General features: G+C 39.9%; 1 protein-coding gene across 1 annotated transcript in view; it reads right to left on the minus strand.

Moving 5' to 3' along the window:
• Window positions 1-16,274, minus strand: part of PCDH17 (protocadherin 17) — an 87,888-nt gene extending 71,614 nt beyond the window's left edge. Inside the window, exon 1 of the mRNA XM_074153148.1 lies at window positions 13,659-16,274. Within this exon, the coding sequence (XP_074009249.1) occupies window positions 13,659-16,274 (2,616 nt within the window). The remainder of the gene's footprint in view (window positions 1-13,658) is intronic.
• Window positions 16,275-17,203: the final 929 nt, after the last annotated feature.

Here is a 17,203-nt window from a genome sequence, read left to right on the forward strand (position 1 = left end):
GCCTATGATGAGGTACCTCATAAAATGGAAAGTTTGATCGAATGCACCGTGAATATAGTAACAGCGCTCAAGTAGGCTTGGACAGAAAAAATAAGGCCTTTCGATTATAGGGCTTTGTATAACCATCCACAACTCTGTCACTTCAGTGTTAACCTACTACAATGTCCTCATACAGGACTCTATATAAAGTTGATTCAGAACAAGTGAAAAAAAAAAAAGTTATCTTTCTCAATAGGATCACCTCATTTTGAACATGTTGAACACAACACCCGCTTATCTAGGGATCTCCACAGCTAATTTTAAACTCATAGGTATTTAAAGGCTGACTGTGACAGGTAAATTCATAATAGTCTGGGGAAAAAAAAAGTTTTGGATTACCTGTGTTGTTACAGCTTGCCACATCAAGAGTCTGAAATCAGATTTTGCTGTTAAGATAAGGAAGATCTACATAAGAAATGTTCTCAGCAAAGAGTCCAGGATTTGGAAAACTTTTCTTTCTGTTCCAAACCATTGTTAGTATGTCAACATCTAGGACACTGCTGCAAGTTTCACCAGGGACAGAGAGACTGAATATGAATACTAATATTTGACTGAGGGGCTAGTTAGAATACAGTGATTAACTTATGCGTTTGCCTCTGTATCTAATTAGCAGGATGCTCATCCAGCATGTGAGTACCTTTTTCAAAGAGAATGCATGCAATGGCAACTGGATGCATATATATATTATTTATTTATTTATTTTACTCATTAACTTTTAAAGAAAAAAGCTAATGCAACCTTTTCTAACTAATATCCACATCACAAAAGTCCCCAAGCCAACATTCAGTAGAAGTGTTTGTCAGGGAAAGTCTCTTTCAAAATAGGAAAAGAAATGAAACTATGACAGGTGCAGTGCAAGAAATCGCCCCCAAAAAAACCTCATGCAAAGGGGAAAAAAAAAACTTGTTAGGATGGTTCACACTGCTCTTCCTGAATATTCAAACTGGATAATGTGTAACACAGACTGATGCTGCTCCCTGCAGGTGGATCATGAGCCCACATGAAGCCACACCAACTTCCAACTTCATTGGAATTCAACATGGAGCTAGGTGCTTAGCTGCAGAGAGTAATCTGCAGCAGCGTGCCTTTGCATGCAATTCTTCTACACATAAAACCTCAAAACTTGTTTTCAGGTTGAAAAGTTCATTAGGAGATGAATTGGATTGCTACCATAGAAAGTGATTCACTTACATAATTTCAGGGCCATCTTAACTTACCGGTGGTTCCTTTCTAAATAAACACACCATTGTGCCATTGGGAATAAAATAAAACCCATACAATACTAATGAACTACTATATGGCCTTCAGTTCACATGCAACTTTATTAACTTCACCGTAAATTGCTAAGAATGAGTAAATGTTGGTTGCTTTTATTTAAATCTTGTCAGGCATAAAGTGAAAATGCCTGTACAAAATGTACAAAATGCCCTTCTAAAATATGCTAAGATCAAGAGCAAACTCATTCACTTTCCATGAAAATAGAATTAAGGATCTTACTCCTAGGACCTTGTGCATCAAACCTCAGCATAGAGACTTTCCAAGGTAATGGTATAGGGGCCTATTCCTAAAGATTTAAAATAGGATTGCTGCTTTAACCTTAACCACAGCATAACAAACAGCACCAATGTAATCATAATCCAAGCTACCAGCAACCTTAAGAATGTGCAAGGAATAGACAGATACTGGCAGGAATTAATCTGCCATTTTCACACATCTGCCCAAGGGAGGTATTGTAATTGCAAAAATTTACTCTTAGACTGCTGAGACTCATAGTAATTATGTTTCTTTTTTAATAGAAATAGCCACAGGTAGTAACAAATTGGGTTCTGAGATGGGGAACTGGGCATGCATTCTAACCCAAATTACTATGTAATTGTCTTTATTATAAAATACTATAGAAAACCTATGACTCAACATTTAAAGAATAAAACATTTCCTTTAAGTAAACTCTTCTCTTCCTATGGCTATTCAACATCTATGCCTATTTCTTCATTTACTGGTATCAGCAAGACCAGTATGACTGCAAGCAATTTACTTTATCTTCAGATCTTTACCAATATTAACCAAAATACCTGAGGCTTACATTTGCTTAATAGAAACAGCTCTCTCTTGCTTTACTTTCATGCACGTAAAGTAGACTAACAAGTAGGTCAAAATCTGGAAATTTAACTACTCGTTCCTAAGATTTCTTTGCCAGTATCAGGGGATGAAGAAAACAGTATGTGTGGTCTACGTATATTTTAAATTAGCTGAAATTAAAGTTTTCTTCAAAATTCTGAAAGCCTGTTTGAAACAAATGAGCGCAGGAATGTACTTAAAATGAGTTATTTCACGTATGAAGGAATTATTATTTCATTACCGTCACATTATTGTGATAATGAGAAGTGTACTGTTGAGAAAGATCATATATATGGTGGCCAACGAATAAACAATAAAAGAAACTTATCCAGTTACTTCTGCCCATTGCAATACTATATCCTGTTAGGGCTGAAAAGAAGCTACAGGTGGTTTAAGCAGAAAAAGATACATTTACAGATTTAGACAAAATGAAGATCATGCATTGAAAGAAATAAGACAAAATTTTTTGGTTTCCCCTCTGTTTCACCCGATGGCTACAAAGCTGACTGATACGTTCCTTGCCTTGGAGCTACGAGATGCAAATTATCATGTGCTTTTTAATACCTAACACAGCTGATGGAAGCAAATGAGTGCTGATTATTCTCACATGCCACATGACTTATACCTCCTTCTCATCATTACTCTCAATCCTGAAGCCTGATAGCGAGATACAGAGTTTTAAGCAAGATGTATAACTTTCACCATGACGTGGAAAATGAGGTCCTTCCTTACCTATACTCTCGCCTCGGGAAAAAAATGACAACAGCATTTGTCTCTAAACTTGGTGCTTTCTAGGTTGCAGCAAAAGGTGTGGATTGACAGCATCTTCCAAAACACTGTTACACAGCTATGTGCAGATCTTATACAATATTAAAAAAAAAAAAAAAAAAAAATAGATGCACATTGGTAAATAATAATGCCTTTTATCCAGCTAGAGAGTTCTTTTGAATCCATGTTGCTCTCTTATCTATGTATCTCCACATAAGCATTCATACACTCAGTTATATTACCTGACATACAGTCTAGAAATCTAAATAGTTTCTAAGGCTTTGTGGCTGCCATTTTTAAAAAGCTTTTAAATTCATTATTTCCCAAGCACTCTAAATTCCACTATATTCTTATTGCCATTTGATCCACTGAAATGATGAAGAGATCAGAAAAAAACACACTTGGTGCTTTACAGCTGTGACTGGATAATCTTGCTCATGATCATCAAAGCGGGATTGTTTTTATGATCTTCAAATCTGCATATCAAATTACGAAGTCTATGTGAAAAAGCAAAAGTATCAAATATTCAGACATCAGGACTATCTCAATAGAGTACTAGAGAATGCAGTTGGAGGCTAAGTGAAACGAACAGCTTTTGCAGCTTTGCAGTGTTCTTAAAAAAAGGAGAGAAGCAACAGGGAGCAGTTCAGCTAACACAGACTCATAGATTCTGGGTTGAATTCTGCATGTGCTTGCCCGCATCAGCAACTCCATTCCTGTAAGCGATCTATTTAATTCAGTGGTGCTACTGACCTAAATTAAAATATTCACTGAATAAGTGTTTTAAGGATCATGCCTTGAAAGACACAATACTAACGGACTTATACATATATAAGTTAGTTTCCATAGGCCTTGAAATTACTTATGCACTGCTTAAGGACATGATCCTGCTCTTTCTAGATTTGTGGAAAAGCAGTCTTTTCCTCAGTACTTGTAGGAACAGAGCCCAAGTGCTGAATCTAAGATGCGTTATCAAAGCAATATTTTTTTTTTGTCACCTTTAAAATTTTATAGAATTTAAATGTTTTCATTAAGAATTCATGAAAATTTGTTTAGCCCACTTCAGCTCACCTTTTCTTTTTTTTTAAACCGGAGTTGTAGCTAAACAATCTTAGCCATAAGTGGTTGCTTAGCAATCAGCAAAGAACGAGACAGAAATATAGTAAGTAAAGAATCTGACTGACATGTTTTGTGTTTGAATCACGGCATTCATTAAAAACAACAGAACAACACCAACAGAAGTTTGAAACAAATTTCTATTAATAAAAGAATACATATAACTGTCTTTAGGAACAAATTATGCATTTAAAAGCTAAAAATTGTGATTCACGTGTCTGCTCCCTATAAAAAATCCTTCAGCTATTATTAAAAATACATTAAAATCCTTCAAATTTTGATGAAGCCATTATTTACCTTTTGTTTTTAATTCAATTGTCAAGTGTGCTTCCAATGATTTTAAAAACAGTATATATCTACAAAGCAAGCAAGAGTTTATAGCTTTGAAGACTTGAAATTGATTTTTAATGCACCAGCTTTCAAACACTACAAAGGCTGCTCTCTGCTGATAAAGACAGTAAACAAGAAATTGTCCTTTAAATGTTCCCTTTAATGTTTTTCTTTAATTAAAAATCAATCAAAAACCACTGCAACATTAAAATTTTTAAAATTAAGACATTAAAAATATTTTAAGTTTTTTGACACGCGATGCATTCAAACAAGAATGAAAACTTATGATGTTACTTTTGTTTACTTGTGTTAGTTTAGAGTTTCTTTGCACTGTAAACATTGTTAATCAAGAAATAAAACCACATAAAAGTATTTTATCACTGAAGACAGCTATTTTTATTGACTAGAAATGTTAAAAATATGATGAAATAAAACTAGGCGTTATAAAAGTACTGAAGTAAAATGCTTTTTTAATACCTTTAGATTATTTTAATATATTCCTTTCCTCTAATCAGACCAAGGCCTATTTATGTAGATTAGTTACATCTAGAGTCTCATTTATCCAACCTGTATTTATCCTTTGATCACAAAGCTTGTTAACTTAAATGGTCTTTTATTGTTATGATTCGTTTTCCCATAATTATGCAGTTTAACTGCCTGATTTTTTTTGAATAAATATATGCAAACGCGCCAATCATATTCAGCAGTGTTATGCTGGATGCTCAATGAACTGTAAGAGCCATTTCAATACAATAAAACTGCCTGGAAGTGTTCCAGGGCAAGGACTGCAAATACCAGTAATCATAGTGTCACTAGAACTAGTACAGGCAAATACAAGCGTGTCACACATATATCAATAGATGGTCTAAAACGCTGCCTGAAACTAATTTCGCATGTCTATCACTGCAAGAATTTACAATGCATCGATCAGAGGTCCCACCCACACAGCTGAAACTGTGCATTTGTATCTTGTAACAACGCTTTTCCTTTCCCTTTTAGAGTCCTCCTTTGGCGTGCCATGGAGACTGCAGCACGCAACCACCCAGCAGGGAACAAGATGCAATTAGAAACTTTTCTATTATGGGTAAAACTATTTTATGAACCAGAGGAACTCTGGTCTGATACATACATCACAAAGCCAATAGAAAGGTCCATGGCTAAAATAAAATACTGTTCACTTGAAAGGTTTTACTTGACTAGGTTGCTTATAGCATACTAAATTGAAAATAGATCAGCATGGGACTGATTGTCTTGAGGGCTGGGAGAGGAAATATCTGCTCACTGCACAAAAGTGAGATGCACCCGTACAAGTAACACAAATGATTGGCAGAAACTATGTAGTAATATATGTAGAGGGACTCCTAAATTTTGAGGACACATCATCAAAAAAGGAGCTATCTTCTCATCTCAAACAAGTGAGAGCTGAATTGATCTTATGCTATCATTTCTGTACAGGTAACCACACTAACTAGTAGAAGCAATTCAGTAGAAGAAAGAGATGCTTCTCGTGTGACCTTAATAAGTAGGAATTGTATCAGCGGCCTTTGGGATTTAGCTAGAAAATATATGACTGCTCAAGGAGGTTATTTAAAGCACTGCCTAATATCCTAATTAACAGGGATATTCATATGAATTTGCTTGTTCTTGAATGTAGTACTTAATACTGAGTATTTTATCTAAAATACTTCATAATTTATCTATTTTTCATTCTCATAGGATTTACAGTAATTAATCCAGATTCTTCTTCTGTTAAAAAAAAAAAAAAAAAAAGTCTACAGCAGACTAAAAAACAAAGGTTGCACAAAAAAGACCGTGATAAATATATTACTAGGACTTAGAACGCACCCTGGCTAAGATTTATGGCAAGCTGTACACTACTGCATTTCATCTCATCATATCAGCAAAAGCAGCAACAACTAGTTTAATCTCCTCGTTGCCCCCTTAAAAATGTAACAAATGAAACACTCTAACTCAAGGAACGTTTCCCCAAAATCATTTTGCCACTCTCTTCCTAGTACCTTTTTCTTTTTTTTTTTCCTTTTTTTTTCTATTTAGGTAAGAGCCTGCAGTCCCCTGAGAGTTTCACTTGTTTCCCATATCTTTGAACCCTTTAGCATTAATTTCACCACTTCTCTTCTTACAGCTGAAGTAGAGATACAATTGAAAGCATAAAGCTCTCAGGCTATCCGCTGCAAAAATTTGTCCCAACTGTTCTACTCTGACCTTTTGACATCAAAGGATTGCTTCGATACTTTTAAAGATAAAAACAGAGCTGTGTTTCTGCTCAGGTCAACAAATCATTGTTTAAGTTCTTTTCACAGAAAATTCTTACCTGTTGGAAAATACTAATACTAGTGTCAAAATGTCTTTTCTTTATACGTGCAGGCACTCCTCGGTCCTGAAAAGGTATCTCAAGACCTCTGCCATACACCCTATATTTTTTCTTCAGAGAGAGAAAAACAACCCACATAGATACACTTTATATATGTAGAATGAGTGTCTTGCATAGCGAAACCTAAAACTAATTTAATTAGGCATTTTAAGTTTTGTAGAAACAACAAAAGAAAGACAAATCCATCAGGATCTTTAAAGACATATGGGTAAATATTACACAGTATGTTAATGTTTCCTGGGGAGAAAGGTAGTGGAAAGGAAGAAAAAATGCTGGGGGGGGGGGGAGAGAAAAGAATAGTTTTTTATTATTATTATTTGAAGACAAAATCCTAACTGTTTTACAGTCAAATGTTGTGACTCAGGAAGAAAGTATTTTTTTTAATTACATTTTTCCCTAATTAGAGAAGCTAGGTTGTATCTATGTTTTTTAAATACCAGGAGTTATTTGTGAATATTTTACACATACCTAATGATATTTCTCCATGTAACAATATTTGCTGAATTTTAAGAATAATGCTATACTATGCACACTTTCAAAAATATATGAAAACATGAAAATATATGTTCAGCAATATGTTCAGTGAAGTCTTTGATTTCTTCTTTCAGCTGCACACCTGATTATGTTACAGTTCACATGATAGTTACAAAATCTTCTAAATTGCAGTCTCCTTAGTTGTTTGCAAAGAAGCTGTAAGAAAATATCACAAAAAGCTGATATCTAAAAATAAAGGGCCCAATCATACTATTCTTAGCTGCACTCTGTACGGCTCTTAGTCACAATTTACTCTTGAACCACTGAAATCATTGATGAAGTCAAAATTATGCTATTGACAGAAATATGAGTAAGAACAGGCCTTTTCTTCAATGTGGGTAAAGATAATAGAAACCTGACCAAATCTATTGTTAAAAGATAACTCTTCAAAGGATGTCATTGAAATTGCACTGGTAATCACAGATTTGTGTGAATTTTCCCATTTAAGATTAGGCATTGACAGTGAGCATCAAGATTAGGAAAGTTCAGACAACTTTCAGAGCTAGTGAGAGCTGTGATCCAGTAAATACTATATGACTTGCTCATGTCTTTTATTTTAACTGCACTAACTTTTGTCAACTCTTATACGTTATAAAGCAGTAAGTTCTACAGAGACGTTATTATTCTTAATTTATTGGTTAATGAGAATTGCTGTTCTGGCAATGCAATTTTCTTTCTCATATTATCAATATTCTACTTCAGACTCTTAAATTGCCTTTTTCTCTATTATGTTTCTTGTTTTATAATGCAGCATTTCATCTTGGAAAATTCTTTAGGTCTCATATGGACCTATATATCAGGAATGACCCTTTTGAAATAATCTTGCTATAGACAATACTGGCAAGGAGCTAAAGATCAAAACCAGAGCAGGTGTAACATAAAACAGGAGCCCAATTCTGCTTCCTCTGCCTATTTCAGCAGCCAGGGCAGATACCACAGTAAGCAGTATGCTGCCAGATCTGGTCCTAAAATATATGCACTTTGTGTCACAGTACTATGCAGTGTATCTTGCTGAAAAATGAAATTATGTTTCATTAAAATATAGAAAAAATCCTGTCCTGAAATTCTTACACAGACAACCGCAGCATTGACTTCACTGAGTAAGTAAAATTAAAACTACAAAACAATGTAACACAAAATCGTATTAACCGCAGACTGCATTTACACAATGCAAACACTGACAGGAGTTATTTTGTAAGAGATCTAACCTTGTAAAACACTGTAAAAACTCACATAATGCATCTTGGTCAGGTAGTTTGAACTTTCATCTAATGACAATTCAGCGTTCTTAGCTGCATAGAATATGCAGCTGTGAAATTTTGAGAATTATGGACTACAAACCTGCAAATTTGCAAATGGGTAGAACTGCCCCAGTATCCTCTTGGTGCAAAATGTTAACTTCTACTAGCTCTAGTGAGAGAGAATAATATTCCTCATTTGCAGTAGAAGATACAGAAACAAAAACCAAATACCTCTGTTTTCAGATAGGAAGTTAAAACATTGAGAACAAATGCAACTTCTGTAAGGAAATCTGCTTCCCATACTACAGCAGCTGCAGACTGCTTTTTTGCAGTCTTGAAATTTCTGAGCTGGAGTTTCTCAAAGTAAAGCCTGGAATAGTATATCTAAAGACAGAGCAGGACTAATACAGCTTATGGTTTTTGTTTGCCCTGAAGACTCTATTGTCTTAGGTCCTACTAGACACCTGGCAATGAAGCTGCACTGGGACTTGACAGTAATCTGTTGACACATCATAAACATCAGGTGCCTGAAATATCAAGAATGATCTGTACTTTATCTTAAAATGCTACAGCACTGCCTAGTACAGCAGCTTTGGTGGTTCCCATCTTGAGAACTACTTGCAACACAGTCATTCTTTTTTAGCTGTTGTTTAGCAAAAGCTGTGACCGTCGTTTTCTTTATTCACTCCCACCTCATTCCTGGTATATTTACAAACCTCTCCAAGTTGCACCACAAGTATAACCATAAATAATCTCTAGGATGATCAACACTCCTTATATATGGAGGTAGTTTTCTGCACTACTGTTATGTCACTTTGAGGAACCCATTTCGAGAATCTATTTGTTTAGATTAACTATTTGTTTCCCTTTTTTTCATCCAATCTTTTATCTATTGGAAACCTGCAAGAAGAAATTATGACTTGTTCACCCAGGAAAAGGCAAACTGATTAACTCAGAACTTTTTGGTAGCAGAGATATGAATGTATATGTGTATGTTTGTGCATGATATTTCTTTTTTTAATGGCTGCTCTTCAAAGTAAAGCAAAATCCTGTTTTTCTTAGTCAGGCGAGTAGGTCAGCTTGATTCACTCACCAGAATGAGACGAGCAGAATTTACCCAGTAGTCTTTAAGGTCCAGAGTGAACAGAAATCTTTCAACCACATAGAGTTTCCGTTTTCTCCTGCTTTCCTTTTTTTTTCTCCCCGATAAAAATGAATCATTTGGACCTTAAGTGATTCAAAGGCCACATGGAATTCTGAATCTGGCAATGAGAATTAAATAGCACTGGCCTATATCTAAATATTTTTAACTGACTTGCATTTAAAGCACAGTTTCTAAAGTATGTTTAGAATATGATTGCTGAAGGTAAAACCGATGAAACAAGACAAAGTGTAGCTGTTCTGATTTCCCAGTATGTTAGTAAACACTGTTCTTCATCCATATCAACTTCATGTGTGCATCAAATCACAGACTGTTTTCAGAAGCCCTTACCCCTTGCAAGTCTCTTGCGCCAATAAAAGCTGGAGGTATACCGCATCCTTGGCTATCCATCCAAAATTTTATATGCATATATATATATATGTATACATGTTTAAACTACTTAATTTTTATGGTACTGAAGAAGTTCATTGATTCATATAAGTAACACATGCAACCATGGCACATGGCTGGATGCTACAAAGTAGTGAGTAAACACACAAGTTGTTAAACCGTGTGACTAGTGTGCAGCAGAAGTCACTTAAAAAGGTAGGAATACACCACTCTTATACATATCAGGCAATATTTTCTTCAACTGCTGGTGATTTTGGGTCAGTCTGAAACCCATAGTCACTAAGTGACACTTTACTCCACAGGTATTCATTGATATAAATGGGGTTGTCAGTAGAATAAAATACTATTCATAAGAAATAAGTAAACCATAAAGCCTATTGACTTTATAGCTCTTATTGCAAAGGAAAAAGCAGTTATGCATGCCTAATAAGAGTGAGAAAATTTGGATCTTACTGAGAAAGAAATTATTTATTTGATTTTAAATATTTATAGACTCAATTGGATGTACTGAGTAATAATATAATATTTAGTATGTATGTATATATACCCATGGGTATATACATATGTACGTGTGTATATATATATAAACATAAAGTTTTAATAACACACTGCTCCTAGAGCATTCTGCCACCAAACACTTGCCGAGAAAATGAGAGTGAAGTAAAGCAGTTCCATTGTATGAATTATATAGTGTGAGTTTATTGTGGCTCAGCAATATATCTGGAAAAACTGAAGTGAATATTCACTAGAGAACACTTACACAATCATTTACCTTTCCCTTACTGAGGTAATGAAGAAAACTGCTTTTCTGAATTGACTAATGAAAGGAGATGATAAAGCAGCTGTTTGAATTCTGTATCTTTCTTTCCACTGGCTATACCTTTGATTCCTAACTGTGCAATTTACTTTTCCAGACAGGTTTCCTGGAGTGATTAAGGATATGGTAGATCCAGAGAGGCCTGATCCTTTACTATTTCTCCCTAAGTTTGCAGTTTGAATTTTACATGAGGCTTAAGTACAGGACCAGACACGAAGTAGTATCTACAGTCTAAATGCAAATTTTATATAAAATTTACTCCAGGGATGTGGAGATGAAGAATACAAAATGTATTTTAGTACTACAAAATTACAGTGAAGAGTATCATCTAGCTTATCTAGCTACTTTAAGTCTGGGCCTTTCCTAAATAGAAACAAACTACTCTGCTTCATACTGTGTATTTGTTTTGTCAATACAACTACAAAATGTAGTATCAATAAGTAAGTTTGAGCAGGTTGTTCACTAGGGAAAAACGAATGTTTCCTAATCCACTGGTTGGACCATCTAAACATCCAAAATACTCTGTATAGATGTTCAGGGAAAGCAAAAACAATATTAGATAAACCAGTATGTGCTACAAGGAGTTACGGTTAACAACCCCACAGTTGTCATAATGAAAACTGTTACAGAAACCACAACACACCTTTTTAAGGGAGGAAATTCCTCTTTTAGCTTTATATAGATCTCAGAAAAAAAATAATCATGATTGATATTATACAGTGAACACTGTAAAAAAAGGAATCATATTTTCCAAAGGGATTTTACACTACAGTTGAATCTTTACTACTCAGTAGCATCAATACATGAATTAATTGCTTTATATAGACATTACATGGTTGCAGGAAAGTATAATTTTCTGTCCTTTAGTAACTATTACACTTGTCAGTAGGAAAAAAAATGAGGTGTTTTTTTTTTAGCATTCTGACAACTCCATTTTACAGTAAAAAAGTTGACATTACTTAAACAAGTGTCATTGAAAGTTATTTGTTTTTAAAACATGAATTATAAATCAAATTATCTCTGCTTGTGCCCTAACCTAAACTCTTTCCTGAAGTGTCACTTTTTGTTAGAATCAATTTCAGATTTTAAGTATTGCTCCACTCACCTAATTGATAGCAACACAAATTCATGATAGGCATAAAATTAAATTGTTTCTGTGACACAACTCAATAGTGGGCTGAGGATTAGTTTACAGTGACCTTGTACAGCCAGCCTTTTTTCTTTTTATTTTTCTCCAGTTATAAATGTTCAATTTACAGACCATCAGTTACTGGAATTTTGGTTACTTAACCTGCCAATTACCAATGGCTGCTTCTATTTAGCTTAAAACATTAGATGCAGCTGGTAACTAGAACATTCGGTGTTCACGGACCGCAGGGTATGATAACTCAAAGGTATTATGAATTTCCTTTTGGTACATCAAGTGTCTACAGCGCAACTTCTTTCCCACTAGCTGCGTATACAAAACGAGTCTGTGTCACTTCTGATACACTCAGCTCATTCCCCTATGACTCAGAACAGCATATTAGGAGAACCACAGGATAAAACAGATATGACATTTCAAATATATTTAATAGTCATTATCCAGAGCCTGCTTTCAATCCAAATGTTAAAAATCACTTTGGAACATACCTGTAGTATTTGAACATTAAGCTGCATTAATCATGAAGTAATACTTTAAATTAAATCAACTGGAGCCAAATTCTGCCCTCACCTTCACTCTGCGAGTTCACTGCTCTGGAATACATCTTCTGAGTTTGGACTTTAAACTACCTGCTAAAAATTAAGTCATTCTTTGATTAGTACACTATATCCAATGGTCCAAATTCTGCCATTTCTCACACTCACAAAAGTCGGTAGAGGACAGTGTGGCTATAACTGGCAGCAGAATGCAGCCCAGCTGTAATTTCTAGATGAGCTTTGGTAGAAGACAGAGCATGTAAGTCTTTCACTATAAAGCAATCATCAATATTGACTCAGGCTACTGGAAATCTGACTAGTTGTTTTGCTGTTTTACGACAGGATGTGAGTTTTTTTTACATTTGGGGGTAGGAGGGAATCACCACATACATTTTCTTTCTATTTGACTAAGCAGATCTTTCAACGCTGAAGGTTTGGTTGTTTATGGGGAGAGGAGGAGGCAATGGGGTCCCAATGATACCGTTCTGCATCAAAAAAATAAATATTTATGTATATATATTCTAAAGAAGGAAATTAAAAAAATTTAAAACATACAACTTGGAAAGATAGCTCATATTTACATACAGGATTGGAGGGCTATAATACACTGTTGCAATAGATGTCCCCAGTGTGTAGAGTTTCTCCCATGTCCTGTTAGTTACTGCAGATGATATGACTGCTTCAGAAACTCCCTCCCCCTTCTCCACCCCAAACCAAAGCAAAGTAAAACCTGTGGAAGTGCCCACCTCTGTCTGATGATCATCTGGGAAAATACCCCAGCATGACTCAAACATACTAAACACCTGCCCGTACTCTCGCATGCACCTCTTTTACACTGCTGTAACTCTGTTTCAGTGGGCATATATTTTTGAATCACACCGGAAACACCAGTGTGACTGCAGAACCAGACCCACCAGATGTGGCCTGGTTCCACTTTCATTAAGTCCACCTCTCTTTAGTGACTTGTGTTGGTCCCTTCAGTGGTGCCTTACAGCAGATTTCACTGCAGACAAAAGGTAAAGTTAAACCAGCGTCTAAAGTGAGGTCCAGGGTATTCTAAAAGTCTCCTACCTGAATTATGGACATCCGGCTCGGGGGAGCCTCGCTGGCGTTAGTCCCTTGCCCTGTGAAGCTGGTGTGGCAGCCCACATGTCCCTGGGGTACAGTCAGGTTGTTGGAGGCGGGCTTCAGGTACATCACCTCAGACCTGGGAGAGCTGAGGGGCAGGCGGGTCTGGTAGTCAAAGTACATGGGTGAGGTGGCCAGGGATGGGCTGCTCACCACGTTCATGACATTGAGGGGGCCCCGGCTGTCCTCACCCTCACTGGGCACCAGCATAATGTCATTCTTGCTGATCTTCTTCTTCTTGCCCTTGCCCCCTCCACTGCCACTGCCTCCTCCTCCCCCGCCACTGCCTCCCCCTCCTCCCAGCTGAGGGTGGCTATACTCGGCAATGCGACAATTATAGGTGCGGATCTCCTTGTTCTCTCGCTTGCACTTCACAGCAATAGTGATCATGGCAGCCAGCAAGATGATGGAGACAGTGCTCAGCGTCACGATCAGGGGCAGCGACAAGTCCCAGTGTGGTCTCCGATGCTGCTCGCCATTCACCTGTGGCTCACCAGCCTCAGGCAGGGGCCCTGCCAAGGCCCTGACAATGAGCTTGGCCACTGCAGAGAGGCTGGGCTTGCCATGGTCACTGACTTTTACCACCAGTTCAGCCACAGGGCTGAGCTCCTCCCAGTAGGGGTGCAAGGTGCGTATCTCACCGCTAGTGGGGTCCATCTCAAAGAGGTGCTCCTCATTGCCTTCCACAATCTCATATGTGAGGCGCCCACTCTCCCCAAAGTCACTGTCCAGGGCACGGACGGTGCCCACAGGGTAGCCCACCCCAGCATTGCGAGGCACCTGCAGCTCAGCAGTGTCATTAATGAGGGCAGGCAGGACGATGAGGGGCGCGTTGTCATTGACATCGAGCACGGTGACTCGTACCGTGGCATTGCTTTCGCGGTGGGGTGAGCCTGAGTCTTTGGCCAGCACGCGAAACTCAAAGTGCTTTGTCTGCTCATAGTTGAAGCTCCTCAGAGCGTAGATAGCACCATTGGTGGGGTTCACGGAGACATAGGTGTAGATGGAGACGTCGCCCACGTGCCCAGGCAGAATGGAGTAAGAGACTGTCCCATTTTGGCCCAGGTCAGGGTCCTGGGCCAAGACAGAGCCCAGGTACTCTCCAGGAATATTGTTCTCGGGCACCTGTAACACATAGAGGTTCTTGCTGAAGCGGGGTGGGTTATCATTCTCATCGAGGATGCGGACGGAAAATGACTTGGTGGAGTTGAGTGGGGGGTTGCCCCCGTCACGTGCCACAATGGTCACATTGTACTCGTCTTGTGCCTCACGGTCCAGGGGCCGATCAGTGACCACAGTGTAGAAGTTGTCATAGTTCTCCTCCAGGGTGAAAGGGACGGCTCCGGGCCCGCCACCACCTCCCAGCACCCGGCACTGGAGCTGCCCGTTCTTGCCCGAGTCACGGTCGGTGACCCGCACCAGGGCAATGACGGTGCCTGGTGGAGCAGCCTCACTCAGTGCTCCCTGGCGAACGGATACAAAGCCAATGGTGGGGGCATTGTCATTGCGGTCGATGAGGCGGACAGTGACCTTGCAGTGAGCAGGGATGGGATTGGGCCCCAGGTCCCGAGCCTGGACATCGATCTCAATGAGGCCACTCTCCTCATAGTCCAGGTTGCCCTTGACACGGATGAGGCCACTCTGCGGGTCGATGCTAAACAGGTCGCGGACGCGCTCGGGTGCATAGCCACTGAAGGAGTAGAGCACCTCTCCGTTGGTACCCTCGTCGGCATCAGTAGCATTAAGGTCAATGACGGCAGTGCCCAGTGGGGCATTCTCTGGCAGCTCTACCACATAGGAGGCTGCCTCAAAGACGGGGCTGTTGTCATTGGAGTCAATAAGGCGCACGTTGATCTGCACCGTGCCTGAGCGTGGTGGGTCGCCACCATCCAGTGCCGTCAGCACCAGCGTGTGGTGGCTCTGCTCCTCACGGTCTAATGGCTTCTGGATGACCAGCTCTGGAAACTTTGTGCCATCACCACGGGACTTCACATCGAGGGAGAAGAGGCCATAGTCGTCCCGGGTGAGCAGGTAGGTGCGCAGTCCATTGTCCCCTGCATCTGGGTCGTGGGCGCTGGTGAGGGGGAAGCGGGTGCCCGGCGCAGCATTTTCTGAGATGTCCATGTCCACCTGGTCAGAGGGGAACGTCGGTGCGTTGTCGTTCAGGTCCTGGATCTCCACCTTGATCATGCAGATCTCCTGGTCGTTGGCGAACACCTCGAGGGACAGCTGGCACTTGGCGCTGCGCCGGCACAGCGCCTCACGGTCGATGCGCTGCTTGGTGTAGAGCAGCCCGCTCTCCCCGTCCACGTCCAGGAGGTGCGGGGCCGAGTTCTCCAGTACCCGGAAGGTGGACTTGGGGCCGCGGCCGCCGCCGGGAGCGCCGCGCTCCGCGGGCAGCATCCCGCCTCCCGCCGCGCCCGCCGCCAGCCGCGCATCGCGGCCGATGTTCCCGATGACCGTGCCCGCTCCCTGCTCCTCCGGCACCGAGTAATTCAGGTTCTTCAGAGACAGGGCGGGAGCCCAGCAGAGGAAGAAGCAACAAATGGAAAGGTACATCCCCGAGCAGGGGGGGGTGTGGGGGTGTGGTGGCAGCTGCAGCGGCGACCAGGTTTGTCCCCGTCTTCTCTGCCTCCTGCGCTGGGTATGTTCTTCCTCCTCCTCCGTCGGCTCTCTCTTTTTTTCTTTGCCTTCTTTCTCCCCACCCGTATATTTTAAGTTCCTGAACCTGTTGCTCTAAAACATCTGCAGAGACACAGGATGAGAGGCAGCAAATGGACCATGTAGCTCAGAGGGAGGGAGCAATCGGGGGGGCCGGAGGTGGGGAGCCGGGGGGGGGGAAGAGCGCCTTCGGCAGCGTTTCAGCAAGCTTGCCGTGCTTGCAGTCCCCTCGCAGTTACTTCGGCTGTCCAACTTCGGCAGTGGGAGGATTTCAAAAATCAGAAAATTTGCAAAAGATCTTCTCCTCCGGGCAGGCGAAGCGTTCCCGATCCTTGATTCCCCGCAGATGTACAAAGGGTAATAAAAATAATAACAATAATAAAAAATCGGCGGCAGTGGTTGTTCTTTCTAAAAACGATCAAAAAGATATTTTTTTTTAATATGTATATTTATATATACATAGGAACGGGGGGCGGCCACAGGTCTGTAAGCAGGGCTAGAAAAGCTTATTTGCTACTCATCGCTTGTGATGCGATTGATGGAGTGGAGGGGTGGGAGAGAGACAGAAGGGGAAAAAAAAAAAGTCGGCTTGTTGTTGAAGCCCTCTTCGTGTGCAGTGAGAGGCAGTGAAATGTCTGATTGCACCGCGGGGTTGTTGGTTTTCAGGGAGTGTTTTGCTGCATTTAGAGATCTAATCTTGCATTGCTTGCGGCGGAGAGCTGCATCTCCCTGCCATCGGTATTTCCCCCCTCTCTGTCTCGTACACCCTCACTCTTTCCTTCCCGAACCAGAAGGCGAGGGAATGAGGATTGCAGGGCAAGAAGGGA

This window comes from Numenius arquata, chromosome 1 (assembly GCF_964106895.1).
Source record: "Numenius arquata chromosome 1, bNumArq3.hap1.1, whole genome shotgun sequence".
Classification (NCBI taxonomy): domain Eukaryota; kingdom Metazoa; phylum Chordata; class Aves; order Charadriiformes; family Scolopacidae; genus Numenius; species Numenius arquata.